The sequence below is a fragment of the Clarias gariepinus genome, chromosome 19 (genome assembly GCF_024256425.1).
Source record: "Clarias gariepinus isolate MV-2021 ecotype Netherlands chromosome 19, CGAR_prim_01v2, whole genome shotgun sequence".
NCBI lineage: Eukaryota > Metazoa > Chordata > Actinopteri > Siluriformes > Clariidae > Clarias > Clarias gariepinus.
The window spans coordinates 23,924,643-23,951,763 of record NC_071118.1 but is presented as its reverse complement, the minus strand read 5'-3'; the positions used below and the strand labels follow the sequence as shown (position 1 = coordinate 23,951,763).

The 27,121-nt window shown below is 39.3% G+C and overlaps 3 protein-coding genes across 5 annotated transcripts in view; all 3 read left to right on the top strand.

Annotated features, from left to right (window-relative positions):
• ulk1b (unc-51 like autophagy activating kinase 1) overlaps positions 1–9,937 on the top strand; it is a 28,663-nt gene extending 18,726 nt beyond the window's left edge. The window contains exons 16-27 of one of the 2 annotated variants that reach the window (XM_053478361.1): positions 2,046–2,177; positions 2,522–2,661; positions 3,024–3,265; positions 4,071–4,234; positions 4,335–4,438; positions 5,013–5,135; positions 5,403–5,590; positions 6,020–6,198; positions 6,854–6,972; positions 7,123–7,280; positions 8,646–8,781; positions 8,895–9,937. In XM_053478361.1, the coding sequence (XP_053334336.1) occupies positions 2,046–2,177; positions 2,522–2,661; positions 3,024–3,265; positions 4,071–4,234; positions 4,335–4,438; positions 5,013–5,135; positions 5,403–5,590; positions 6,020–6,198; positions 6,854–6,972; positions 7,123–7,280; positions 8,646–8,781; positions 8,895–8,950 (1,741 nt within the window). In that variant the 3' untranslated portion in view covers positions 8,951–9,937. Of the gene's footprint in view, positions 1–2,042; positions 2,178–2,521; positions 2,662–3,023; positions 3,266–4,070; positions 4,235–4,334; positions 4,439–5,012; positions 5,136–5,402; positions 5,591–6,019; positions 6,199–6,853; positions 6,973–7,122; positions 7,281–8,645; positions 8,782–8,894 lie in introns of both variants that reach the window. The other variant, XM_053478360.1, reaches the window with a different exon arrangement.
• Positions 9,938–14,446: 4,509 nt separating this feature from the next.
• Positions 14,447–18,525, top strand: pus1 (pseudouridine synthase 1). Of its 2 annotated transcripts, none has more exons than XM_053477933.1 (6): positions 14,447–14,664; positions 14,754–15,001; positions 16,217–16,354; positions 16,831–16,933; positions 17,013–17,698; positions 18,332–18,525. In XM_053477933.1, the coding sequence occupies exons 1-6, from the start codon at positions 14,595–14,597 to the stop codon at positions 18,362–18,364; spliced, it is 1,278 nt and encodes a 425-aa protein (XP_053333908.1). In that variant the 5' UTR covers positions 14,447–14,594; the 3' UTR covers positions 18,365–18,525. The 2 variants fall into 2 exon arrangements, with proteins under 2 accessions (XP_053333908.1, XP_053333909.1); XM_053477934.1 differs by having other exon boundaries at positions 14,531–14,664; positions 14,795–15,001.
• A 1,127-nt stretch (positions 18,526–19,652) lies between these two features.
• On the top strand, positions 19,653–25,700 carry noc4l (nucleolar complex associated 4 homolog). The gene is made up of 15 exons (XM_053478726.1): positions 19,653–19,816; positions 19,915–20,035; positions 21,473–21,579; positions 21,682–21,789; positions 22,060–22,209; positions 23,135–23,237; positions 23,323–23,357; positions 23,457–23,507; positions 23,613–23,724; positions 24,340–24,400; positions 24,495–24,605; positions 24,698–24,861; positions 24,987–25,069; positions 25,174–25,287; positions 25,428–25,700. Exons 1-15 carry the CDS (start codon positions 19,676–19,678, stop codon positions 25,542–25,544), a joined length of 1,578 nt encoding a protein of 525 aa, XP_053334701.1. The 5' UTR covers positions 19,653–19,675; the 3' UTR covers positions 25,545–25,700.
• The last annotated feature ends 1,421 nt before the right edge of the window (positions 25,701–27,121 follow it).

Sequence of the window (27,121 nt, the reverse complement as noted above, 5' to 3'; positions counted from 1 at the left end):
AACTAGACGGCACAGATTAACATTGTGGTAATTAGATGGTCCGAAATGAAAACAGAATTCATATCGTATCAGGATTGTGAGCTTTTCAGAAAAGCTTGGAGTGAGATCCTAAAAATAACATAATTGTTTCCTCTGCATGGCTGAGATTCTGCATGTTTTATTGTTAAAAGGAAACAACAGATGCATATGACTGTTTATTCTCTTACGTTTGAAATATTCGCCCAAATAAAAAATGAGGTAGGGTCTATCTCTGCCTACCCACAAGACAAACCACCTACATGCTCCCCAGCAGCTTCATGTAGGGCAGCAGGGGCTGGAGCAAAGAACTCATAAGCAGTCTCATTGGGGCCCCGTTCTTTCTTGATCCGTATGTTTTACTTTTCCTTCCTGACTTAAAAGTGACCTCTCCCCCAGTAACGCCCCAGAGGGCATTTGCATTTCTCACAAGAGAGAAAAGTACAACATTTCACTCATGCATTGATCAGGTTTGAGTTTTCTTATGAATATTAAAAATTATGCATTGTTTTGTGTATGAATGAATACGATGCAAACGTTTTGATGTCATGAATTTTCCTCCTTGGATAATACTTTGTCACTACCCTCACACTAGTAATGGGAAGTTTGGATCATTTTAGTGACTCGGTTCTTTAAATTTCGCTCACCAAAAAGTGCATTTTGTTTTTTGATAAGATGTAAAATAAAATGTTACATTACCAATAAACAGACTCCCAACACGTCTACATACACAAATTTTGGCATCAATTAAAAAAAAAGGTTTATAATACACAAATGAAATGCAAAAATGACTTCCTCTGAAAAAAGAGATTTGGACCACTGAGGAACTCTTCAGCCCCGGTAACATTTCTGACCTTGTCTCTGGTTCTGAAAACATCTGTGTGTGGTGGCTCTTGATGCACTGACTCCAGCCTCATTCCACTCCTAGTGAAGCTCTCCCAAACAGCTCAATCGGCTTTCCTTGACAATCTTAAGATTCTGGTCCCTGTTGCTTGTGCATCTTTTCTACCTCCTTCTAATAAACTTTTTACGAATATGCTGCAAATAGCCAGCCCTTTCAGTGATGACCTACTGTAGCCTTTCATCCTTGTGGAGGGTTTTAATGCTTGTCTTTCAGACCACTGTCAAGTCAGCTGTCTTCTCTCTCCTCTTCTCTCTGATTTCGGTTACGTGTACCTGAACTACACTAGAAATAGTCATTTATTTAAACTGAAAATGAAATATTATAAGACGGAGTCAGTCAAAAGAATTTATGCACACATCAGGAAAAGAAAAATAGTAATGATAATGAAAATAATGCAGTGCATTACAGTGTCGTTCGTTCTTTTGTATCTATTGCATCGCATAGCGTCTATGGGAGTCACGTGACAAAAGAACGAACGACTCAGACTAGAAGACTCATGAGATGAACCGCTCATTTCTGTTTCCTGTACGTAACTTACTGAGGTTCTGCGATGCTTTGCGCATTCGCGCCCAGTAGAAAATAAACGAATCACTCTCTGTGACTACTCGTTCTTCTGATGAAGACTCGTTCAAAAAGAACGAAACGTTCATGAGCGACTCATCACTATTTCACACACTCTCTTACTGCTCCAGCTGGTTCTGTAAATGCATTAAAACATCAATACATTTTTTATTAATCTGATCAGCATTGTTATGACGATTTCTTATATCATTATCCCTCAACTTCAGGATGTGGCTACACTATAGCATTGTCTGTTTAAGGATTAGAGTTTTTTAACGCTGAGAAAGGTGAAGTAGCTAACTCATTTGGCAGTGATGCGCGCTCTCGGTATTGATCTACGTGTCACTCGGTTGGTGTCCACTGAAGTCTTTGTTTGGTTGGCAGTCAGGCAGAAATGCACCCCTCCCCCCCCAAGTGTTTCTTATGAATGAGGTCTTTTGGAAAATGTATTGATTTTATCGATCAGACCCATGCATTTCACTGGGCTCTGTGTCTTCTTGCTTTGTTCTTACTTTCCTACTTTCTCACCACCCCCCCATGTTTTTCTTTCTCTTACTCTCAGCAGGCCTCCCGAACAGTCTTTGAGTAACTGTAGTAACTATGGACAGTCCATGCCTATTCCAGTGCCCACGCAGATTCACAACTATCAGCGCATGGAGCAGAACCTGCACTCTCCTAGCCAGGACAGCTCCCCACGGTGTGTACACAGCGCTTGATGATGTTTCATTATACAGTCGGATTCATAAATCATAGTCCCTCAATGGAAAATGTTAAAGAAAAAAAATCTTCATAGCAAAATTTTTTGCTATGAAGTTAGGTTAAGTGACCATTGAGGTTTTTTACCAGATGAACAAATGTCAGTCATTTGTTCATCTATTAATATTGTTAATGCTATACCTTTGTCCGGCTCCTTGAATTAATGCTGAAACTTACTTCGCTCACATCTTGAGTGTTCCATTTCGAATTCCATGTCATGGTGTACAGCGGCCAAGTGTTTATATATAGTATATAATATTTGTGTATGTTTGGTGCATTGTGTAGGTGCACTCCAATGCGGCGGTGCAGCAGTGGAAGTCCCCTTGGTTGTGGGAGGACAGGACGGTCTCCACCTCATCACTCAGCCATCACCACACGCAGATTGTCTATAGGAGGCATCAAACCCCTCCAACCCCCTCCACAGGGTAAGGAATACTTTCTAGTGCCCGAATATTGATTGACAGGTGGGATAATGAACTATAACCACATGGTATTACACAACCACACAAGCCACATGGTTTGCACAACTAGGCAACTGTCTCATGCACTACATAGTTTAAAACTTTATTTTAAGATTTAGCCAGGTCTACATTTCCCATACGTCCCCTACTTTTTTTTTTTTATTATTATAATTATTATTATTATTGTAATATTTTTTTTTATTTTGTAATAATACTCTTGCCCCCCCATCCCCCCCCCCATCCTCTGTTATTTGCATCAGCACAAAATTCACCCAAGGCCTCTCTCTCTCTCTCTTTCTCTCTCCCTCTCCCCTCTTATTTTCCAGGTCTCCAGCTCCCTGATGCCAAGTCCAGACCCAGGCAGCACGGGCTGGGCTCACGTCTCCACAGCGCCCCCTGCCTGCTGGAGGCCGCTGGCGGTTGCAGGCAGACAATCAGGAAACAGCACTCTGACCCTGTCGTGGCCCAGACGGGCGCGATGACCCTGAGACACCTTCATTCCTCTCCCCGACTCAGTGAACTGATGCAGCGAAGTCCTTTACCCACCATCCTGGGATCACCGTCGAGAGTATGTAGCCGTTTTGTTCAGGTGTTTTGCCGAAGTTGTTGTAGTGAAAATGCGAACTAGAACTTTTTGGAGAACATTCTTTCAGCTTCTTTAGTTACAGATGCTGTGTTTTTTTTTCTAGCTAGGATTGGAAATGGTTAAGTCCGAAAAAGAAACCCAAGTTATTATTATTATTACAACAATAATACAATAATCAAAAACAATGACAAAAACATTATCTGCCTACAATATTTTCTAAATCAGCTGCCCATTGCTGCTTAACGGTCAAACTTTAATTCATACAAATTTTTTCTCAAATTATCACATCAGTGCAATATTTCAAATTTCTAATCAAATCTTTTTTAAAAGACCCTTTAATTATAGTTTACGATCACTGCAAGTGATTACAAAAAAGAGCTAGAAAAATGTAGAGGAAAAAAAAAAAGATGTAAGTTTTGTAAAATGCACTTGTAGTTACTTTCGCTTTCAACTAGGTGACCTTTAAACTTTGAATTGGTGAACCTTGGTTTTATAAGCAAACAAAAGTCTGAGTGTTTTAATGTGTTGAGCCTTGAAATACTTTAATATTGCTATGTTATACTTTTTTTTATCTGCCTAATTATTAATAATAATTAAAAAAAGCTTATAAGCTCAAATAATTTCAAACAATTTTATAAATTGCAGTCAAATATGTGCGAATATTAATGCTTTAAGCATGACCTTGTTTCATCCACTGACATGGATAGATAGACTTTTACTTTGCTTGCTAGGATTTTCTTTCAGTAACGTATCTCTGAATTCTGTTCTTGTTTTTGCCCTCCCTCAGGCAATGTCCCCATTTGAGTTCCCAAAGCCGCCCAGCTCACCAAACATGGTGACCTTCCTGACTCAGCAGGGTTTAGTTTTCCCCTCGTCTGCTCCCCGGCAATGCCAGGAAGATTCGGGCACGCCTGGCGCTTTCCAGCCTGAGGAAGCCAAGATTTTTGGAAGGTAGGGGCTGAAACCATGTTTTGTGAACATGTCATTTTCTTATTACTTTTTAATGATCTCGCTTCTTTTTCTTACTCGTCCCTCTCCTGGGTGCTTCCAGGTCGCAGAGCTCTGGCCGCCTGTCTGACATGCTGCTAATGGCGGCGTTCGGGACGCAGCTGGGAGACCGAGGCAGCACGGAGAACCTCAGCGCTGACAGCACAGGTTAGAGCTCACACTTCTTCACTTCTGCGTGGAAAAAAAAATGTTCCACGAAAATATATAAGCATATCAGTCAATTTATTGTTGGGAGATAAACTAGCGGTTGAAACGATGTATCAAGTCAATATAAGATGAAAGATAAGTCAGTATAGCTTTACGGCAGATTGGTTGAATTTGTTTGACTGAACGGTTCATACCCTCTGACTTATTGTTGGAGATAAAATACATGACTTATTATTTACTGTACATGAGAGTATGTGGATGTTCAGTGGCAAATTTTATGACTTAGAAGCTTCAGTTATCTCAAAAACCGGTGAAGCGGAGTTGATAAATGGTGTGCAGTGCAAATGTGTATTTTTCCAAGATAAAGCATGCCAAAAAAAGAATAAAAATGTTATATCTTTCTGTGTACATCCTAGTGAAGTGTTTTTTTTATATAAAATAAGTGATTTTTTTTTTCATTAAATAGCAGCTTTGATTTCACTGAGATCTGTTGCATCTCTTTAGATCGTGATGAAAACCATGACTGTAGTCACGTAGGCAGAATGTAATGAGTATCTGTTTCTTTGCTCCACAGTGCCTCCTGCTGGTGGGACCATGGTGGTGGGCTCAGGCAGTCCAGCGCGAGCGGTGTTTACTGTGGGCTCCCCACCTAGCGGAGGAACCCCACCCCACACCTGTCGTTCGAGAAAATTCTCCGGTGAGTCAGTGTTTTTTTTTTTTTTTTTGTGATTTATTATTTTTTTTGGTCTCATTAGTCTCGGTTTTGTGTAGAAGACAGTAAAGTACACAATGCGATGCACACATGGCAGCAAAGATCTGTATGTCTTTTACTATTTTATTATTATTATTATTATTATTATTACTAAAATACAGACAAGCGCAAGAACTGAAAACTGATATTATTGTTATAATTTAGAATGGTTCTAACTGGTTTGTAAAATCTTTTTACTTGTTCATCTTTCAGCATGCTCCTCAAGCTCGATCAGTCCCGTAGGGTCCCTCACCAGCCGCTACCCTCAGACACCCATGTGTTTGGATGGTTTCGAGTGCTCGTCCAGTCCCCGCTACAGTCTCTCTGACCCCATCTCATCCAATTTGGATGGAGCTGTGATGTTTGAGGCCCCTGAGCTCCCAGAAGAAACACTAATGGAGGTAAATGTGTGGGTCTGGGATTGTTAGTTGGTTCTCGCGCTGATTATTACAGCTATTAATGTTCTACAGCAAGATATACAATCATTTAAAAAAAAAGTTAATTAAAGAACAACACAATATCCTTTTTAATCTGTTCAAATTCGCTGTTAATGTTTTGGAACATCTGCAGAACAGTTGGCTAGGAGCTCTAAACGAGTCATGTGATCAGCAGCTTGTGTTTTTTACGGTCTCGTGAAGTTCAAAAGACAAAAATATGCTGCTTGTAATGTTACCAGGTGAACTTAAACCACTGTCTTGAAGATATTATATGGCGGGTGTGTCATAGGTCCTGTAGGAATGATAATGTATTATGCTATGACCAAGCACATAATTTAAACTGCAGGGTTTGTAATAACCGTCCAAATATATACTTGTCTTTGATTTTTGCAGCAGGAGCACACAGAGATTCTTCAGAGGCTTCGGTTCACGCTGGAATTTGCACACTGTATGGTGGAGGTGGCAGTGTCGAGAGGTGGAGAATTCGGGCAAGCCGAACAGCCCTCACCCTGCCTACAACAGCAGGAAAGCGGTGTGGCCGACCAGATCAGCTCTCTGAGCCGCGAGTGGAGGTAGGGCACCGGAGGGTCAGATTTCCGAGTCCAGAGTACCGAATGTCGATTCCTTTACGGCACTGACTGAATTGCTTTATACCACCGAGTTTTAAAAAATGTCTTATCGTTTGGTACCTGGGGGGGGGCTTGCTGTTATAGGAACACCATCAGTGACGAGTGGTTGAAAGTAATCTTGTGAAACATTCTCAAAACAAGTGTTTTTTTTTCTGTTATCATTTCTGCCGCTCTAAATTTTCCAGGTGTTTCCCTACCAGCCTCTCTTTAATTCTGTCCCTCTTAAAGTTAAAAACAATGCACCATATTAATTTTGTCAGAACTGTAGTTACAGAAAAATACTTGGCAATGATCAGATTTAAAAACTTAACACAATGCAGTGTGTGTTTCAAACTGTTGGACAGGCGGGGGAACGAAACAGATGGAGGAGAAGAATATTTTGAAACTCATTCACTTATCTCAGAAGACTGTATTCTGATGCATACACACACACACACACACACACACACACTGAATTTCTCAAGGAAGCTTTGTAAGACTGGATTGCGACACCTGAGCATGAATATCTTGCTTTGAAAGAGCAGTGTTGTAATATCCTGTTTGTCAAGTGTGGAATTAAGGAATGTCTTTAAAGTTCATGTATGTGTGTATATTTCAGTCACGCTGAGCAGTTGGTGCTGTATATGAAGACTGCAGAGCTTCTGTCCACAGCGCTGCACACGGCCATGGAGGGCATCAAACAGGGTAAACTGTACCCCTCCACCACAGTCAAACAAGGTGAGCGATGTCATCTCTCCATCTGACCTCATCGTTGCATCATTTTTAACGGAATCGCACCATAATATCAGCCTGTTCTCATTAATCAATTTTTTGAATTGTATATAATTGAGAACAGGGTATAATTAAAGATCTGGTTTGATCCCGCAGTGGTAAGGAGGCTGAATGATCTGTACAAGACGAGCGTGACGTCCTGTCGTTCCTTGAGTGCGCATCTGGAGCGGTTCTTTTCCCGAAAGCACCGGCTGATGGACCACATCAACACCATCACTGCGGAAAGGCTTATCTTTAGCCACACTGTGCAGATGGTATGAAGTAGACATCGATGGTTGAAATGCAGTATGCGCCAAAATGTACAGTACTGAAATGAACACAGATTCTTAACCAAATCAGACGGAGACGATTTTCTGGCGTATCGCAGGCACAGTTGTAGGCGGATCTTTACAGTTGAACACACTGAACTCCTTAAACATTCCCCACAAGTAGGCCTCAGGCTGTGTAAGATCAGGGGGATGAGACGGATATGAGAAGGAATTGCTTTGCCGCCTTTTTCCTAACTCGGTCCGCATTTACGACCGTTTCCGTATAAGCGGAAATAATACTCAACTGTGAATACTTTTTTCCTCCATCAAGTTTCAGTCCTGTATATTTGGCGCATACCGTATTAACAACCGTATCATTTTGTGACAAAGAGAACCAATACTGGTGATAGACTTTATTACATAAAGCATTTAAAAAGATGATATCAATTATAATATTTTATGCTGTATAATGTAGCTTTGTTAACTTTACATTCGCTCAAATTGCATGTGAAAAACTGTTGCACTCAATCTCAAATGACTTCCTGTTTACTGTACACTCACAGGCAACTTTATCAGGCAATCAAATAGTAGCAACCTTAATGCGTTTTGGTATGTGCTGAAGTTTAAACTGACCATTAGAATGGGGAAGAACGATAGTTTAAGTGACTTTAAACATGGCATGGTTGTTGGTTCCAAACAAGCTGATGTGTGTATTTCGGAAAAAGCTGATCTTATGGGATCTCTAGGGTTTCCAGAGAATGGTCTAAATGAGAGGAAGTATTGAGTGAGTGTCAGTTCTTTGGGAAAAAATGGGGAATAGCCAGACTGGTTCGAGCTCATAGAAAGGCAACAGTGACTTAACCAGCTGAGTACCCAAGTCCCCAAGTACAACCCCTTAGTACCTGAATATTGTTGCTGATCATGTCTGTTCACTGTCTGTTCACTGTCTGTCCATGTGCCATGCAACAAAACTCAAATAATCTCAAACTGGTTTCTTGAACATGACAATGAGTTCATTGTACTCAAATGACCTCCACAGTCACCAGATCTCAATCCTATAGAACACCTTCTGGATGTGGTGGAACAGAAGATTCGCATCATGGACGTGATGCTATCGTGTCAGTATGGCCCAATACGGACTAATTCTCTAAGGAACGTTTTTAGCACCGTGTTGAATCTATAAGCAATTAATGCAGTTGTAAAGGCAAATGGGGGTCCAACCCAGTATTACCTGATGAGTGGAAAGTGAGCGTATATACTTAATACAAAAAGAAATTAAAGCATCTTTCAAATAGAAAATCCAGCTAAATTCTATACCGTAAGGATAGGAAAAAAGGATAGTATATTGAGTATACTGAATGTGTCCTGTAGGTGCAAGCTGCAGCTCTGGATGAGATGTTCCACCAGGGTGAGGCTTCAATACACCGCTACCATAAAGCCTTGCTCTTAATGGAGGGTCTGTCACTGCTCCTGACCGAGCAGTCCGACATCCTCAGCGTCAGCAAGTGTGAGTGCTTCCTTCTCTGCAGTATATTATGCTTTTCTCGTATATCTGTGCTGAATTAACATGAGAGTAACAGTGTGTGTGGTTTTTTTTTGTTTGTTTTTTTGCCCCTACAGGTAAACAGTGCATTGAGCGTCGTCTTAACGCGCTGCAGTCAGGCCTGTGTGTATAGAGATTGAACCAAGTCTTTTACGTTCCTTCCCTACGTTTCCTAAAAAAGGCTTTACTGCTTCTCGTTCTTCTCGTCTACAAAAACGAAGACGGAGAGGATCCAGTTTGCGGTCGCGGATACAACAGTATCTGCCTTGCTGCCTATCTGAATCACGAATCAGAAATCAAATGAGCTGCAGGCAATCACAACAGATCCATGTTTATTCCATGACATTTATTCCTGTTTTTTGTTGTTGATTTTTTTACTTGTAAGCTGCACTGTGCAAACATCTTTTTTGTTTTGCATAGACATAACACTATGTCTGGATGTGATTTTCTTTAGTACTGGGATTGTGCAATCACAGGTAATAGATATTTCTCAGCAGTGGGGTTTACTCATACTCTCTTATCAAAATGTATTAAGCTGTATCTTTCAGGGGCATCACTCGGGTGGTGCATCTTTTTAGTTTGCATCTGCACGTATTGTATTTTTAAAACTTTAATCTATGTATGAATTTATTTTGCTTGAAAGTACAATATGTGAAAAGGCGAAACGTATATAAAATGAGGATCTCATCGAGGTTACGGTGTAAAAACGCACCGCGCCACCCCAAGAAAGACGCAGTTTAGTACTACAACCAAGTAGGAGTAAGTTGGATGTTGTATTTCAGGTCAGGTATGTCCTCAGCCAAATTTGAAGGCGAATTTCAAGTTCATATCCAAATGTCATTTATGGAGGACGAAGTAGGAACCTCCAAATTGACTGTGTCACTTTATTTAAATTCCCCATTTGGCTTCGATTTTTGAAGAATATTTTTTCACTGAATGAATGTGACGAACCAAAAAAAAAAAAAAAAAAATGACACGAATCATGAGTTATGCCAAGAAGATAAATAAATAAGTAAAGAAAGCTTAAAATTGCAATCCGGATAGAACGTAACCTATCACTTCGAGGGGCGTTCAGGTCAAACCGGGACTTTTGATTGTACAGAATAAGCGCAAACAGTTAAGAGATAGTGGTTAGCACTGTGGCCTTGCACCACCAGGGTTAGATTCCCTCCTCTGTGTGCATGGAGTTTGCATGTTCTCCCCATGCTTGGTGTGTTTCCTCTGGGTAGTCTGGGTTCCCCCTACAGTTTAAAGGCATACAGGGTAGGTTAATATTAGTTTCCAGATTACCCAGAGTGTGTGAGTGAGTGTGTGCTTGTGTTCCCTGTGACAAATTGGCACCCCATCCAGGGTGTACCCGTCCCTGTACCCTGAATCCCCTGGGAAAGGCTTCAGGCTTCCCACAACCTTGAACAAGCACTAGTGAAACACTGGGATAAGTGCATTAGTGTAGCAGGATGATCTAGAGAAAGAAAGTAGTTTTTTCCTCTTGTCACTGTGGTCGGTTATTCTGCACAATCAAAAGTCCTGGTTTGGCTTGAACGCCCCTTGTAAGACTCTTCAGGGATTAATCTTTACTCGAGTGCACCTTCATTTTCCTTTTTCATGACTTGCAGTTGGTAATTTACAATTGAACTCACTTTTACTTACAAATTGGAAGATAAAAATAAACCTAAACTGGGTTTAAAGTGAGGAATTCAAGATTAGGAATTATATCAGTTTATTGATATACAACTAGATTCACAGATAAATTTGGATGTACAATCGAAAAAAAGCTTAATGCGATACAGGCCATGTTCCATATTTAAAAAAAAAAGGGCATAGTAAAATATATAACTTGTTCTTTCCATAAAACTCATTTATATTCAATACGTTGTCCCTGTTTCGTTGCATAGTTTTTTTATTACCAGTCAGGCCGTGTGTAGCACTTTAGTGAACGTTGACCAAGATTGTCTGAATTTGTTTCCAAATTACCAAGATGAAAAAATGATTGTCAGAGATCTGAGCGTCTCTTGAACACTTTTATTTCTTCTTTTCCCCCTTTATTTCTTCCGCGTTTTTTATATCGCGTTCGGCACTCGTGTCCGTTCGCCTCTATTTTAAATTGTGTATGAATGAAAGAAGGACAGACTACAAACACTGAGAAAAGAAAAAGAAGTGGGCAGGTCGTATCTTGAGTTTCTGTTCGTTTTTGACTGTCGTTGAGAAATCTAGGCTTAGTATAGCGTGCAGCAGGCCCTGCGCTGTAAGGCAAAGTTATTTCTTGTATTTTTTGTTATGATTTTCTGACTTTTTATCGTAGATGTTTGTTTTTGTCCTGACCAACATACAGTCCGTTGAATTGGTTCAGGACTTTAGTTCGTTGATTATGATGCCTGGAGGGGATTTGGAGTTTGTAACCAAGACCCGGGAGCAGAAGGACACCGTCCTCACGTTTACTGCGCTGCACGAGGGCTCCGCCTGTTTCCTTGCGAGTTTTTAAGTGTTTGTGTTGAGTGCTTTTAAGACTTTAGTAATGTATGCTGAGTGGTTTGGTTGTATGTGTGTGTCAGATATAGGTTTAAATCTATTTAAAAATGTGCCTTCAAAAAAAAAAAAAAAAGCAAAAATGTAAACACTGAAAAAAGTTTTGTTCATTATTTTTACTAGCTAAATAGATTAATGGCTGTGTTTGTTTCACTTGGATTTTGTTCTTGTTTCATTTTCGATCGCATGATGAAGGGCAGGAGCGTTTTTTCGAAATAGCCTGGTGTGATTGTGTGTGTTGGATTGCTTTGTGTGTAACTAGGGTGTAAGATGGTTAACATGTATGCCATAGCTTATTCCTAATTTTTTTTTATACTAGTGAAGTATGCTTTTTTTTTATTATCATAATTAAATGATCCTCATGGTAGATACCAACAAGAAGGCCAGTTCCAGTATAAATCCATTCCAGTCCAACATTTTGTTTTTGCATCTCAACAGTTTCACAGACTCTGGGCTGGTTTTTGGATATTTTTCTACTTCATCAAATGTTAAACCATACACATTGTGTGCTGTGTGTTTTATCTCCCTCATGCTGCTGCCGTGACACTAACCCCAAATTCTCTGTGTATTCCCAAGAAAACATTGGAACGTTTGCTTCTGTACTCCACATATATAAGACCAGGTTGAGAGACTTTACCCTGAACTCTTCGATACCACTTGTAAATAAAGATTGTAAATTAAGTTATTGCACCCAACATGTGTGTATACAGTATATACGACATGCGAGCACATGAAGACGTTCTCTTACGTTTCACCCCACCAAAGAGAGCAATGCAAAATCTCCCAGATGTCACTGGAAATATCCACCATGTAGTAAGTTATGGAAATGTACATACACACTGTTTCCATGTCAATATAAAGGTGTAACTCTTTTTTTTTTTTGGCTTTGAAAGGTACAATATAAATAAATTGAGGGGGAAAACTATTACAATGTGTGTTGCTTTTGTGTTTTGAAGCCTTGGTGTGTACAGAAACGATGTCAGACAGGATACATGGTCAGTCAGCATGATCGTGTTTAAATTTAAAATTTAAAGTTAATATGTGATTTAACTATTGAAATAATCTGTTAACCCATCTAAGGTTTCTCTGGAGATTCTGGCTGCATTTTATTCCTAAGACTAACATTTTGATGTATTTTTTATGCCATAGAGTTAGCTAACATAAAATGTGGTTGATGGACGTCCATCCACATGCATATTGTGATTCCATTAGGGAAATTATTGTTTTTTTATTATCTCTTAGAAAAAATTTAAACTTGTGGAAAACAGCTGTGGCGAACATCTGGCTAACTTTGTAGTTGCTTTTTATCATTGGATGAACCCAAAATGTCTAATGCTACATTACAAGGGGCAAAGTATTATTTATAAGCCAAAAAAAAGGTTAAACATTTGGATTAAACATCCATATTCGAAGGCAAATGAAATTAATTATGCTCTATTTTACTGGAAGAATTAATTGAAGGCTTAGACTTCTCTAAGGCTTAGAATTCTCCATAATACAATAAAGCGTACATAAAGCAATGGTAGCTCACTGGTTAAGGGACAGTGTTTATGATCAGAAGGTCGTAATTTCAAGCCCCATCCTCCCCAAGCTGCCACTGTTGGGCCCTCAAGCAAGGCCCCTAAACCTGCTTTATCATGGCTGTTGCTGTGCTTTCTAACAAGAAGAAAGGTATTTCACTGTGCTGTGGGTTATTGTGACACTTCTTCTACTCCTAAAGTACTGCTTGACCTGAACATCAACACTGGAAACATCCCTCTGTAATAGGTTGTTAACCTTCAATCTCCTGAAAGAAGCTCCTTCTCCAGTGGAACATGCATTGACATCGGCAATCACATTCGGGCAAGTCATGGTTCAAATGGAAAAAATGCTTTAGGGGTCTTCAGAAGATAAAGATTATGGTCTATTGTGTCATGCTGCACTTTACAGTACATTTCTGTATGCATCTGAGACCTGGATTTAAGACGCTTGAGCATTTCCATCAGTCGAAATTGAGATCTAACAACGAGGTTCTCTCTCCAGCTGGCCTAGTGAGCATCCAGGCAGCCAAAGCATTGCAGGGGGCTTGAAGCCTATCCAAGGTGACTTGGGGCACGAAGCAGGGTACAATCCGTCGCAGGACACACACATACACACACTACAGGCAATTTGGGAACGCCATTTAGCCTAATCCGCATGTCTTTGAACCCTCAAGGTTTTCCAAAGTTCTTTTACTGTCCAAGAAACATTTTTTACAAGGATCCGGTCATGGAGAAGTAGAAAAACTAGAAAGAATTTAAGGAGACGATAACACAAAGGTGTTATATAACACAAAGATAACGATAACACAGACTGAAGAATGAGAGGGGGAGAGTAGCAATATTTTCATGTGTATGTTTTTTTTATTATAATATTAATATGATTGATCCATTTTCTTTTTAATAATTCATAAGATTCCTAACTGACATAGCTTTGTGTCAAAATAAAAAATAGGAGAATTTGAAACCATTAATCATTAAATAATCATTATGTGTAAACATAGGCATCTTTCTGTTTAGCTCTCTTCCGCCCTCTGGTGGCCAGTTCATGCCAAACATTCATGTTGAACGTTGTTCAAATTAGTTTTCCCTCTATTAAAGGTGAAGATAATCATCTAAAAATAAGTAATTAAAATTAATCTATTTTTCTACTGAAATGTTGTTATTGTTTAGTATTGTGTGTTTTTTTAGAGCAAATCCCTTATGTATACACATATATGCTGCACACGGTTATGTTCATAGTATAATTTGGCAGGGTTTGTTCTTTTAAATGATCTTGTCACTCAATATCACAGTAAATGAAAAAATAATAAAATGACTTTCTCCTTTCCATAATCTTTAGGAATTAAAAAAAATATGTTAATGTTAAATGTTAAAAAATATGGGTGGTGAGTTGAACTGGGAATTAGATGCGTGTCACCAAAAGCATAATGATTTAAAGACATAATTGTTCGTTTTTGTTCACAAAAGCGTAAAAACGAAAAAAAAATTATTTAATCATGGTCATCAAAAATGTTCACTTCGAGGCACGTAGGCGCTCAGCCTCTTTGAGTTCTCGCGATATTTCGCGAGAGGTTAGAGGGCACTGCTGCTCCATGTGCGCGTGTGTTCATGGAAGCACGAGAGGAAGGCACCCCGGAACATATTAAAAAGCTAAATAAATATTTAAAATAGAGTAAGAAGCCTTAAGAATGAGCTCATGGAGTATATTTAATTATTAGAGTAAAACGTGAAATGCTGAAATTCTGCCAGCTCGTCAGCTTTTTAGGCAGTCAGCGTTTGAAGTCAGCTGTTAAACCCAAAGGTGAGATTTTAATGTCGTCTTAAACATGTAAATAAACTTAATGACTCAGCATTCCGACGGGTTTACTTCTTCTCTGTGTGTTTACACAGGTTGGTGCAGGATTGAAAGGTTTTGTGGACTTTGTGTACAGGCCAGAAAGATGTCTGAGGAAGAGAATCAGAATCACAGCAACATGACCAAGCTGAAACGAGCTGGAGAAGGCACTGAGGTGGGAGAGAGAGAGGCTAAAAAGCTGAAAACTGACGAGGAGGACAAGACTGATGAGGAGAAAAGGTTCCCGAAAAGAAAAGTTGTCCTCCTTATGGCATATTCTGGAAAAGGATACTATGGAATGCAGGCAAGTGCAAAAGGAGGGGGGAAAGTAGCTAATCCGAAACAGAAAGCACCTGATGACGTCATTCGTTCATTTGCCAATTCCTTGCATTGCTATCATCATTTGAACTTGGAATGCAAAGAAAGGGACTGAGAAGTCAGAAACTATGTCGAAATATTCCGAGCTTGAACATGTAGAGATGATAGCCTTGCACCCCAAGGGTCGATGGTTTGATTACCACCTAAGGTCTGTGTGCATGGAGTTTGAATGTTTCCACTCCTGCAGTTCACCTCCAGCATCCGGGTTCGATTCCCACCTCGGGTTTTTCTCCCCGTGCTTGGTGGGTTTCCTTTAGGTGTTTCAAATGTCTCCCACAGTCAAAAAACATGCAGATTAGACATCTCAAATGCCTGCAGTGTGTGAATGAGCATGTTTATGTGTGTGCCCTGTGATGGATTGGCATCCCATCCAGGGTGTACCCCACCTCATGGGATAGGCCACAGACACTCCCGCAACCTTGTATGGGTTTTTTACTTTCATTGCTGTCGCCGAGCCATGGCACCAAATATCCCTATATGTTTGCAACACATTACCATACAATCATACTTTGTTCACAACTTGGTGTCCTAGTGGCACAAGCGGCACTGGCGTAGAGAAAATAAGCTCACTCTTATTTCAGTTCAAGGCCAGCCAATGTTCAAACAGCAATTAGAGAATACAATTTGTAAAAAAATATACTTGTAGTATCTGTTTGTTTTTTGTGATTCGGGAAGTGTTTAATATTTGGGCGAGGGTTACATATACACACACTTTAAGAATAATGCAGTGAGTACTAACGTCATTAAGTGAATCATGTACAAATGCATCTGGGGGATAAACAGATGATTTTTTCAGAGGAAGTCGGATCCGGATGAGCATAAAATCCTAGAGGAGCACTGGTGAAGTAGGAATTTACCCCAGGACTCCATGTAAATTAAGTCCCATCTGGAGAGGGGTGGCTTTTCCTCAGGAACCAAGACAGAAGGAAAACCGTTACTGATGGAGTAACTCAAAATCCAAAAGTAACAAAATCTGTTTCTATTTTTAAAAAATAAAGTTAATAAACGGGTAGAATTAGTCCTCAAATCTAGAGAAAGAGTCGTTAAGTCAGTGGCACATCATCTCATATTGAAAATTGTGTACCCTTGTTTATTTAATTATGGTTTGTTTGATTATTAATTCCCTTTTTGTATTCCTTAGAGGAATCCTGGAAATTCCCAGTTTAAAACCATTGAAGATGAACTGGTCACCGCGCTCATCAAAGCTGGGTGTATTCCTGAAAATCATGGAGACGATATGAAGAAAATGTCTTTTCAGAGATGTGCCAGGACCGACAAAGTGAGGACAGGAAATTGTCTTATGTGTGCACTCACTCACTCACCATCTATACCACTTAATCCTGTATACGGGATTGCGGTGGGCAGTGAAGGCAGCGGTACATTCATGGTTTCCAATTTAGCCTAAAACATTTGTATTTAGAGAGTACAAAATCTTATTAACAGAAGGACAACATGTACTGAAAAGCAAGGAGATTATGTCGAAAATTTGTCTATTTGTCTTTCTAAAAGTTTTCTTCAATGAGAAAGTCTTTAGGCTGGCAGACATTGCACATGAAATGTTAAAATTGTGTAATTGTAATTAATGGCTGGCAAATGGTATAAACGGAATTAAACATTTTTTTAATCTTTGGTTATAAGGAAAATCCTAATTAGCTATAGGGTGGGAACATGACCACATTCTCCTTTATGAATGTATTATATTGTGTTATTTTTATTGCTACACTTTTTGACTGGTCTCTTCTCGTTATTTTACAGGGTGTTTCTGCAGCTGGCCAGGTTGTGTCTCTAAAGCTGTGGCTAATTGAGAACATTCTAGAAAAGATCAACACCCACCTTCCACCACAGATTAGAGTTTTAGGTCAGATTGTCTCTCAGATATTTTTCTACTCATCGTCGTGTACTGAGATCGCTTTATTTAACGAAGTTTTTTCTGACAGGTTTCAAAAGAGTCACAGGCGGCTTTAACTCCAAAAACAATTGCGATGCCAGGACCTACTCCTACATGCTTCCCACTATTGCATTCTCTCAAAAGGACACTGACCAGAATGACACGTCCTTCCGCTTAGACACAGAGACACTCCAAATGGTTAACAAGCTCTTTGCTCTTTACAAAGGCACCCATAATTTTCACAACTTTACATCACAGAAGGGCCCTCGGGACCCGAGCGCTAAACGCTATATCACGCATATGTCATGTGGAGAACCGTTCGTCAGACAGGGAGCGGAGTTTGCCGTGATCACCGTACGAGGCCAGAGCTTCATGATGCACCAGATCCGGAAAATGATCGGATTAGTGATCGCTGTAGTGAAGGGATACGCTAAAGAGGAGATCATTGAAAGGAGCTGGGGTGAAGAGAAGGTCGATGTGCCCAAGGCTCCTGGGCTCGGCCTGGTGCTGGAGCGTGTGCACTTTGACAGGTACAACAAGCGTTTCGGAGGAGATGGGCTTCATGAGACCCTGGAGTGGAATCAAGAAGAGGATGCAATAGCTGCTTTTAAGGAAGCTCATATTTACCCAAGTATAGTGGAGACGGAGAGTCAGGAGAAGTCCATGATCAACTGGATGAGTACGTTGCCCATTCATGACTTCACCGCAACGGCAACCGGCAAGCAAGAACGCAAGGTACATAAATGTGCAAAAAAAATTTTTTACTCATGCTTATCCCATCTCGTTTATTGACATATTTCATCATGACTTTATATAAAGAAATATTAGTGATTTTAATGTAAGAATAAATGTTAATTTAAGTTTGCATGTATTTGCACAACTTTTAATGCCATAGTATTTACTAAGATAAAGGTTTTTGCCGATTTTCTACTTGACACTCCACTGGAAAGTATATTTTTTACAAATTGTATTCTCTAATTGCTGTTTGAACTTTGGCTTGCCTTGAACTGAAATAAGAGTGAGCTTATTTTCTCTACGCCAGGGCCCCTTCACTCCAGTGCAGCGTGGTATTACACTAACCACCCATAAACGGAATAAAGATAAAAAGGGAAATACTCTCACAAAATAGGAGCATACGTGGCAAGATGCCTTTTATATAATTTGCTAAAGCTGTAGTATTCATAAATTTTCGGCCATTTAACATTCATAGGTTTACATACATCATTTAAAGTATGAATGCTTCTATTTCTGAGCTGACCAACAATACATGGGTTAAATTACATAATGGAGTAAATCTCTAATCTGAATTTATGTGGTGTGTGACTAAAAGTATAATCCTCCTAAAAAGAAAATATTCTTTTTTTCCAGGATGAAGATGAAGATGGAAACGCGTCAGATTGAGACATGCTAGTTTCTTTTTTTTCCCTTCTTGTTACTTTTTTAAAAATCTGTTTTGTTTTTCCAGTATTACACTTCTGAAATAAACCTTTTATTTTATTTGTGTGTTTTTTTTTGTATATTTTATGCTGATGAAATGTATATATTAAATATTAAATTAAAAGTTTGGCCTTTGATCTCATTTTCACTCTTATTTGTAGTAGGTCATCCAAAACATTTGCTTGTTTTAGTTTAGCGATTGTGCTACCAGGGATAATGTAGCTAACATGCTGAATAACATCCACATGAGAGGCAAGACCCGAGGTTTGCCACCACAAAATTCCCCAAAGTATTGCACTGGCCTTTCCAGTTTGCCTTCTTACCATAATATATGCCATCTCTTTCCCATGTAAGCAACACACACAAAAGTAATAATAATGTAAAATGTTTAGCAAACCAGGCCACCCTTTTTCCACTGTTCCTGGTCCAGTTTTGATGCCCATGTGCACATTGTAGGCACTTTTGTTAATGGACATGGGTCAAAATGGGCACCCTATCTGGTCTGAGACTACACAGTGCAAGCTCTGATGCGCTTTGTTCTCTTGACACAATTAACATGCGCCTGAAGTTACATAAATGAAATCAAAATGTTATGAAGAACGGACTTTGAGTTATATACCAGATTACATTACAATAGCCAGCACGTTTTTTGGATGAATATAACATTTATTGTGCACAAATCTTCATGAAACGCAAATGAATGCGCGACACAGTATGGCTTACTCCAAATAAGGCAAATACACTATGAAAACTGAACATTTAAAGATGAATGGACTGTATGTTTATTGTTTCTGTGGGAAGTTTAAAACCAGTTTGTTTTATATGCTCTGAAACCATGGCGCTAATAAAAAGCAGTAATGTGAAAAACCGCTATGAGATAAAACATATCCACAGCAGACGGAGGTCAGGGCGTGTAAAATACCCAGACTGAGAGCACCCAAATGTTGAGCAAATGTATGTGCCGGATTTAAAAATCTACCTTAAACAGGGTGTTTATTTGACTGATGACAAAAGAAGTACAACGTAGCGTAAACAAGATGTAAGATACTCAACCTTAAAAATTTATTTCTCTGTATTAATACGTTAGGCCGTACAGGGGCTTCAACCTGATAATATCACTGATTACATTAAAGCTGATCAGCTTATGTTAGCTTTTTAGCTTATTATATATACTGTATACTGTACGTATATCTGAGCACGTCATGTCCTCCGACCGCTAGAGGGCGACATTTAGACTCCCAACCTCAGAGCGCGTGCTTCTGTCTCAGCGACAACATGGCGCCGTCCAAGAAGCACAACGTGAAGAAGAGCGGCACAGAAACTACATCCAAACAAAGTATAAACAGCAAAACAGAGCTAATATTACAAAGCAGAAAACATGCTAACAGTATTTTCGACCTGCTGGAGTATCTACAGGTAATTGTTTTTGTTGTTGTTTGTTTGTTTGTTTTTAAAATCTATGTGTCTGTCATGTTGGTCCGCACTCACTTTCTGTTATTCTTTTTACCTTTTAGTCTGAAAAAGAGAAAGAGGTCGTTTTTGCGATTAACGCCTGCCAGAAGTTATTCTGCGAGTTAATGGAGAGAGGAGAGCTCTATGTTGGACAGCTGCCGAAAGAAGATGAGATTCTCCAAGGTACATCCGGGTCTAGACTTAGGAATAACAATCTTTACTAGTCCTTTACAGGAGCAAGCACACAGATGCACATTATTCTGGATTATTTTCTAAGCACAAGTTGTTCAGGATATCAGAAATACACTGGTATAACCCCAATCTGTGTGCAGCATCATCACCATCAGTGAGAATAATTCATTCATCTTCTGTACCGCTTTATCCTGTGCATAAAGAGGGGGGCATGGAGCCTATCACAGGAGACTTGGGTCATGAGACGGGGTACTCACTGGATGTGGTGCCAGTCCATCGCATTCACAAACCACACACTACGGGCACTTTGGGGACTCCAGTTAGCCTGCATGTCTTTGGACTTTGGGAGAACATGCAGAGCCCGCTTGCAGAGACCCGAGGTGGGAGTGGAACCTGGACCCTGGAGGTGCAGGGCGACAATGCTAACCACTAAGCCATCATGCAGCCTGCTTCAGGATGTAAAAGGATCGAGTCAGCAGTGCTCATACTGTATGGGGCATTTAAATTTCCTCATTAGGCTGACACTTTTATTCAAAACAATTTGATTTCTGAAAATTCAGTTACATGTCACAACAGCACAGTGAAATATATATTTTGTTACATAACCCAGTTAGGAAGCTTGGGTCAGCCAGGATAAGGCGCCCCTGGAGCAGATAAGGTTACGGGTCAGACAGTGCCAACTTGGCGGTGCTGGGGCTCCAACCCCAGATCTTCCGATCAGTAACCCACTAACCCCCACGGCCTTGAATGATTGACCCAGCACTGCCTTTTGTGATTAACACTGTTATGGATCATGCTCAAGGGCCCAACTGTAAAGCTTAGCATTTTATTAAATTAAATCATTTAGATTAAACTAAAGAAATGAAAACAAATATTTTACTGTAACAGGCTGCAAAGTGCCTAAAAGTACAATAACAAAAAAATATATATATTGGTTGATGTAATGACCTCAGCAACAAACTATTTTCCCCTCTTGTCTATTCCAACCACTTAGCATTCAGCATCATCAGTATAATAATCACCGGTCTGTCATCATTTGTCATTATATGCACCTGTTTCTCCTGAAGTTAGAAGTCTCTTGTACACCAAGAAACCTAAATCAGAAAAAAGGACACAGAACTGTGTCTAGGTGTGAATGTGTGTGCGTGTAGCAGAAGTTGTATCATGGGGTGTATCCCTGGCTTGTGCACAATATTCTCAGGATAGTCCCATATACCATATGACCAGGATAAAGCACTTATTAAGTATGAATAAATAAATGATTTTAGATGACTGTTGTGAGACTTTTGTGTATTTTATTCATTTAAATCAGCAGTTTGATGCATGTTTCTTTGTGCAATGACTTGTTAAAAAGTGGCAATACAATGCTGTCAAGTGGTAACAATCTCTTAAATGTAAAAAAATCTTGGATTTCCTTTCTCTCTCAAGGTGATCGAGATGCAGATGAAAAGTACCACATTTTTATAAGACACCGCTATAACAGCTGTGTGGAGCTGCTGCTCGAGAACATCAGTAACGAATCTTACCAAGTAAAGGTGAGCCAGCCGAGCTGCAACAGCTATTGTGTTTGTTGGTTTGTGTTTGTTGGTGAAATGTTGGCATCTTGGACATCTCTGATTTTGGGTTTGTTACGGTAGGAGAGTGCGCTCTGTGCCGTGATGAAGTTTGCAGAAGTTGAAGGGAAGCATCCTCTGCACAAACACGACTGGAGTCAGCATTACAGTTTTCCCAAAGAGCTCATTTCAGTGAGTACTTAAGAAAACAAAATGTTTACTATAAGTTCTGATTGTATGATTTGCTCTCTCAAGGTGATCGAGATGCACTCTCAAGGTGATTTTAGAATAGCTGTTCTGTTATTGTCTTTTACACCACACAGACTTAAATTCTCCTATTCAGAATGATTATGATTATGTTTCTGTAATTGTAGCTGCAAGGGATTACATTAACTGTGTTTACCCTACATGAATGTGTGTGTGTGTGTGTGTGTGTGTGTGTGTGTGTGTGTGTGAATGCAGGGAGTGGTCTGGGCTCTGCTCTCAGAGAAAGAGGACATGGCTCTGCTCATCTCCAGGTTTCAGGAGTTTCTAGAGATGGATGACATGCGCTACTATGTCATGAATTCAGCACGAGACAACATACAAAGAGTGATGGACAGAAACAAACGGGTGTGTGGAGGTGGATTGAAAAATGCTCGTCAACTTTGTACACATGCTTTTTCCCTTTTCATTGTTTATCCTTCATTTCTTGCATTTTCCCAGTTTCTCTTTCTCTGTTTCTCAGTTTAACAGTCCATACAAATGTCATACAAATATAAAGTTCTTTTTATATATACACAATGTCTGTTTTCTTTTTTTTTGCCCTTCATCCCCTTTTTGATTTATTTTTTTTTTCTCCATGTCTTTTTTCTGTTTCTTGTTTTTTTTATCCCACTATCTTTCCTCCCTCCTGCCCAGTGATATACTTTCTTGTTTACTAGCTTTCTTTTTTCTTTACCTGTGACCCACCCCTTCTTTTCTTTCTCCTTGACATACTGCATGTCTTTTTTTTAATCGCTCACTTTCTTTTATCTTCCCTGTGAATCCCTTTGTATGTCTTTCTTTATTTCTTTGTTCTTTCTTCCTCCTGGTGATTGTCCAAACATTATTCCTTTTCTCCCAGTGAATTTAACTGGCATTCTCTCTTTACATATTTTTTCATCCCATCCTGTGATTTTTATTTTCTTTCCTCCCTGTGACTTTTTTCCTTTCCTGCCTGTGACTTTTTTTTTTTCTTTTTCCTGGATTTTCTTTTTACCCCAACTGTCTTTCTCTCTTCCGTTCTCTTCTGTCTTTACATATTTCTTTTTCTCATTCTGTCATTTCTTACTTTCTTTTTTCTTTCTTTCCTTCTTATTTTCTTACTTTCTCCTTATCTTTCTTCCATTTTGCCCTGTGATTTAGTTTTTCTTACCTAACTGTGACTTTCTTTGTTTTTTTTTCTTTCTTACTCCCATCATGTGATTTCTTTCATTATTATTATGTGGGCAGTAAGTCAGTGTTGTTTAGAGTTTAACCTCCTCTGATGGTTCACTGCCTTGTGTGGCTTTGACAGGCTGAGATGCCCGTGTACCAAAACAATGTCTTTGCACTGCTCACGAACATCACCATTCCGAGCCAGGCTTCAGAAATCACCAACTTCCTGGTCAAGCAGGAGGGTGAGTTCTGTTCTTGTGCATCAGTCCTTTATTATAGTGCTGATTAAAATATGTTTACACGCTAACACCATTAATACCTTTTCAGTTAAACCTGAGGACTGGAAGGCGGCCAAATTAAAAGTGAGTAAAAACTCCACTGATAACGTATGTGTAGTGAATAATAATAAGCGTGCGCTTAAACAGGGAATAACTGATGTTTTACTTTCCTCCATCCTCCAGGAGCACAAGCGGGCATTTGAGCTGATGTGGCTGACCTTCCTGAAGTACAAGGTGACAGTAAAACTTGTGTAACTAGATATGAGACTAGTATATATACTATATAAGTATTTATTTATTTATAAATGTTGTTTACCGGGGGTTTCTGTTTTCCTGCAGTTACCCATGAGCATGTATAAAAAGGTGCTGGTCATTCTGCATGACTCGATTCTGCCCCACATGAGTGACCCCAAGCTGATGATCGACTTCCTGACTGCAGCGTATAACGTCGGTGAGTTCAACTCAATGAAGAATTGGAGAATAAATACCTTATAAAAGAAGAAGAAAAACAAAATGTCCTTTTCAATATCTTTATTTATGTTTCTGTATTTTATCTTTCTTTTATATATTTATTTCATTTTTCTCTCCATAGCTTTTAGAAGAAGTTTTTCCTCAGGACAAATCTTTCTTTCCTTTGTTCTTCCTCCTTTCTGTTCCATTTTTTTTTTTTTTTTTTTTTTTATTGTTATTTTTGTCTCTCTTCATTCCTTTCTTCATATCCTATGATTTTGGTTATATGTTATATGATTGGGATATTTTTGGGCGAAATATTATCCTATTTTGTTTTCTTTTGTTCCCCTTCCCTTTATCCAATTCCATTATTTTGTATTGTGCTTCTATTTTTCCTTCCTTCCTTTCCATCCCATTCTGTTTTCTTTTTCTTTCTTCCTCCCTTTATCGTCATCATTCCTTACTCCCTTACTTCTAGTTCTTTTCCTTTACTCATATTGTTGTACTTTATTTTTGTTCCTAGTTTGTTTTTTATGAAATTTTAAAGTTTATTTTGAGAGACAAATTCTAGAATATTTTTTTTTAACTTCCATTCTTCCACCGTGTTGGTTTTCAGGTGGTGCCATCAGTTTACTGGCTCTGAATGGACTTTTCGTCCTCATCCACGAGCACAACTTGTAAGTACAGACCAACTTCATGCTTTGGAAAGTCATATTTTTTTTGATGATTCCTCACAGAAAATGTTCAGCAGTTCTCTTATTTATAAAACAGAGATTATCCTGATTTTTATAAGAAGCTGTACAACCTGCTGGACCCATCTGTCTTCCACGTGAAGTACAGAGCACGATTTTTCCACCTCACCAACATCTTCCTGTCCTCAAGGTAAACTTGGACACCTTTCGAATGACTGCTCTGCTCTGGAAGCTCTGCAGTACAGACTCATAAGTGTTTGGATTTGTCTTTTTTTTTTTCAGCCATCTACCAGTTTACCTCGTCGCAGCGTTTATCAAGCGACTGTCTCGGCTCGCCCTGACCGCTCCCCCGACTGGCTTGCTCATAGTACTGCCGTTTATTTGTAACCTGATCCGCAGACACCCTTCGTGCAGAGTCCTAATCCACAGACCCAGTGCTGCCGATGGTACGGCGTTAACGTGATTAGTCTAATGATAAAAGCAAAGATGACAGAAAGCTGTATAAATACAATGAAACTTTTTGTAGGTTTTTTTTTTTTTTTTTTTTTTAAAGTGAATGCTTTTTCTTTAGAGATGTGTGCAGATCCTTATGTAATGGAGGAAGAGGATCCTGCTGAGTGCCATGCCCTAGAGAGCAGTTTATGGGAAATTAAGGTATGTTGCAGATGAAATAATGTAGTGTTGTTGCTTTTAAACTTAACTTTTGAATGCAAAATTTAAATAAAATTTTTGCTTTTTTAACGTTTTTACGTATTTAGAGCCTGCAGAATCATTACCATCCAGATGTTTCTAAAGCAGCCAAAGCAATAAACCAAGCTCTACCCAAACCCGAGGATGATATCAGCGAGCTTCTCGAACTGTCCACTTTTGAGGTGTGTACAGTAATAACATGTTTTATAAACAATACCGTAACTGTAAGCTTTAGTTTTAGATTGCGCTTAACGTTCTGATTGTTTTGATTCTGATTCTATGTATGTGGCAAATAAAATTTGAATTTGAATTTGATTTGTAGCTGATGGAGCAAGACCTGAAGAGCCAAAGCAAGTCAGTGCCACTCGAGTTTGATTCAGCCACTGGTTTGCTTCAGAGTCCCAGAGAAGTGCTGGGTCTCCACTTCTCCCTGGAGTAATCTCTGTACAGTACAACGATCCAATGCCGATCTCTTTCTGTTTCTGTCTTTAATGTTGTTGTTTTTTTTTTTTTTCCTATATTTCCAACATTGTAAAGGTACATGCATCCTAAAGAGTGACTAAATCTCAAATAAAGAGATCAAATGTTTGTTGGATTGTCATACTTGATCCTTGACTGTCAGTTTATTTGGTAGGATTGATTGACAAAGACAATGATTGACAGAGACAAAATAATTTTGAGGAATTTACTGTCTCCGCGGTCGGGGTTCACTTCCCGCCTCTGGTCTGTTTGCATCTCTGTGCTTGGTGGGTTTCATCTGAGTATTCGTGTTTCCATCCACAGTCCATGCAGATTAAATTAATTGGTTTTCCCAAATTGTCTGTTTTGTGTGTGTGCCCTGCAATGGATTGGCACCTCGTCCAGTTTGTACCCCACCTCGTGTCTTCAAGTCTCCTGTGATCCTGTATACAGGACAAAATAGTATAGATGATGAGAGTGAAATTAAATAACAGAAATTACTATTATAAAGAAGTGGTTGAATACTCAAAAACAATGACCGTTCAATACTATGGGTTGTTTTTGTGTATAATCACAGTTTCATCTCAAGTTTAGGGTCGTATGACTACAAAACTTTAAAATGTTCAAGGGGATGAATACTTACGCAAAACATTGTACATGTCTCAATTAATGTAAATCCAGCAAGTCAACATACAATCAATTTTAAGTTTCTTTTTTAATACAAGTATTGATTTGAGAAACCTTTTTCTTGGCCATAATGTATTTTTACAGTTAAAAAAAAATCCCCTTGTGGATTTAAGGCCATATTGCAAAACTACAGCCGATGGAGTCAAGTCCATGCATGAAGGTGTGACGTGTTCAGTGTAGTTACTGTAAGCACTATACCATACTGATTCCCATCAAGTAATTGAGCACCTTTTTTACATATTTAACGTACTAATTTTCTCACAAGGGTGAGGGAGTAACAGAGTGGATTAAGTAGTTAATAGGGATAATGCTATATATACTACTGTTCAAAAGTTTGGGGTTAACTGTTCAAAGGAGATTAATGCATTTTTTGGACACCTTCAGCATTCCTTTACAATGTAGATAGAAATAAAAATCAGGAACGATCATGGAGTTAGAAAGTGACCAAAACTTTTGAACGGTAGTGTATATTCAACCTGAACGCTAGCAATAACAGCAATAAAAAGACAGCCGTGAAGGACTCTATGCCTGAAAGGATCTTGTTTCCTTTCTGTCTTTTCCTCACTCAATGTGCATGCATTTCTAGGAATTTATTCATGTCTGGACATCTGAATGGTAGAAAGAGTTACACAGTACAAACTATTTAACTGGGGCAACTTGGTGGCTTAGTGGTTAGCACTGTTTCAGTGCGAATATAGAATCCTGGTTCAATTTTCATCCTGGTGGGTTTCCTCCTGGTGCTCCGGTTGCCTCCCACAGTCCAAAGCCATGCAGATTATGCTGATTAGCATTCCCAATGTGTGCCCTCGACAGCCACCCCGTCCAAGGTGTATCTCCTGGGGTAGGCTCTAGGTGGCATAGATGGTAAGT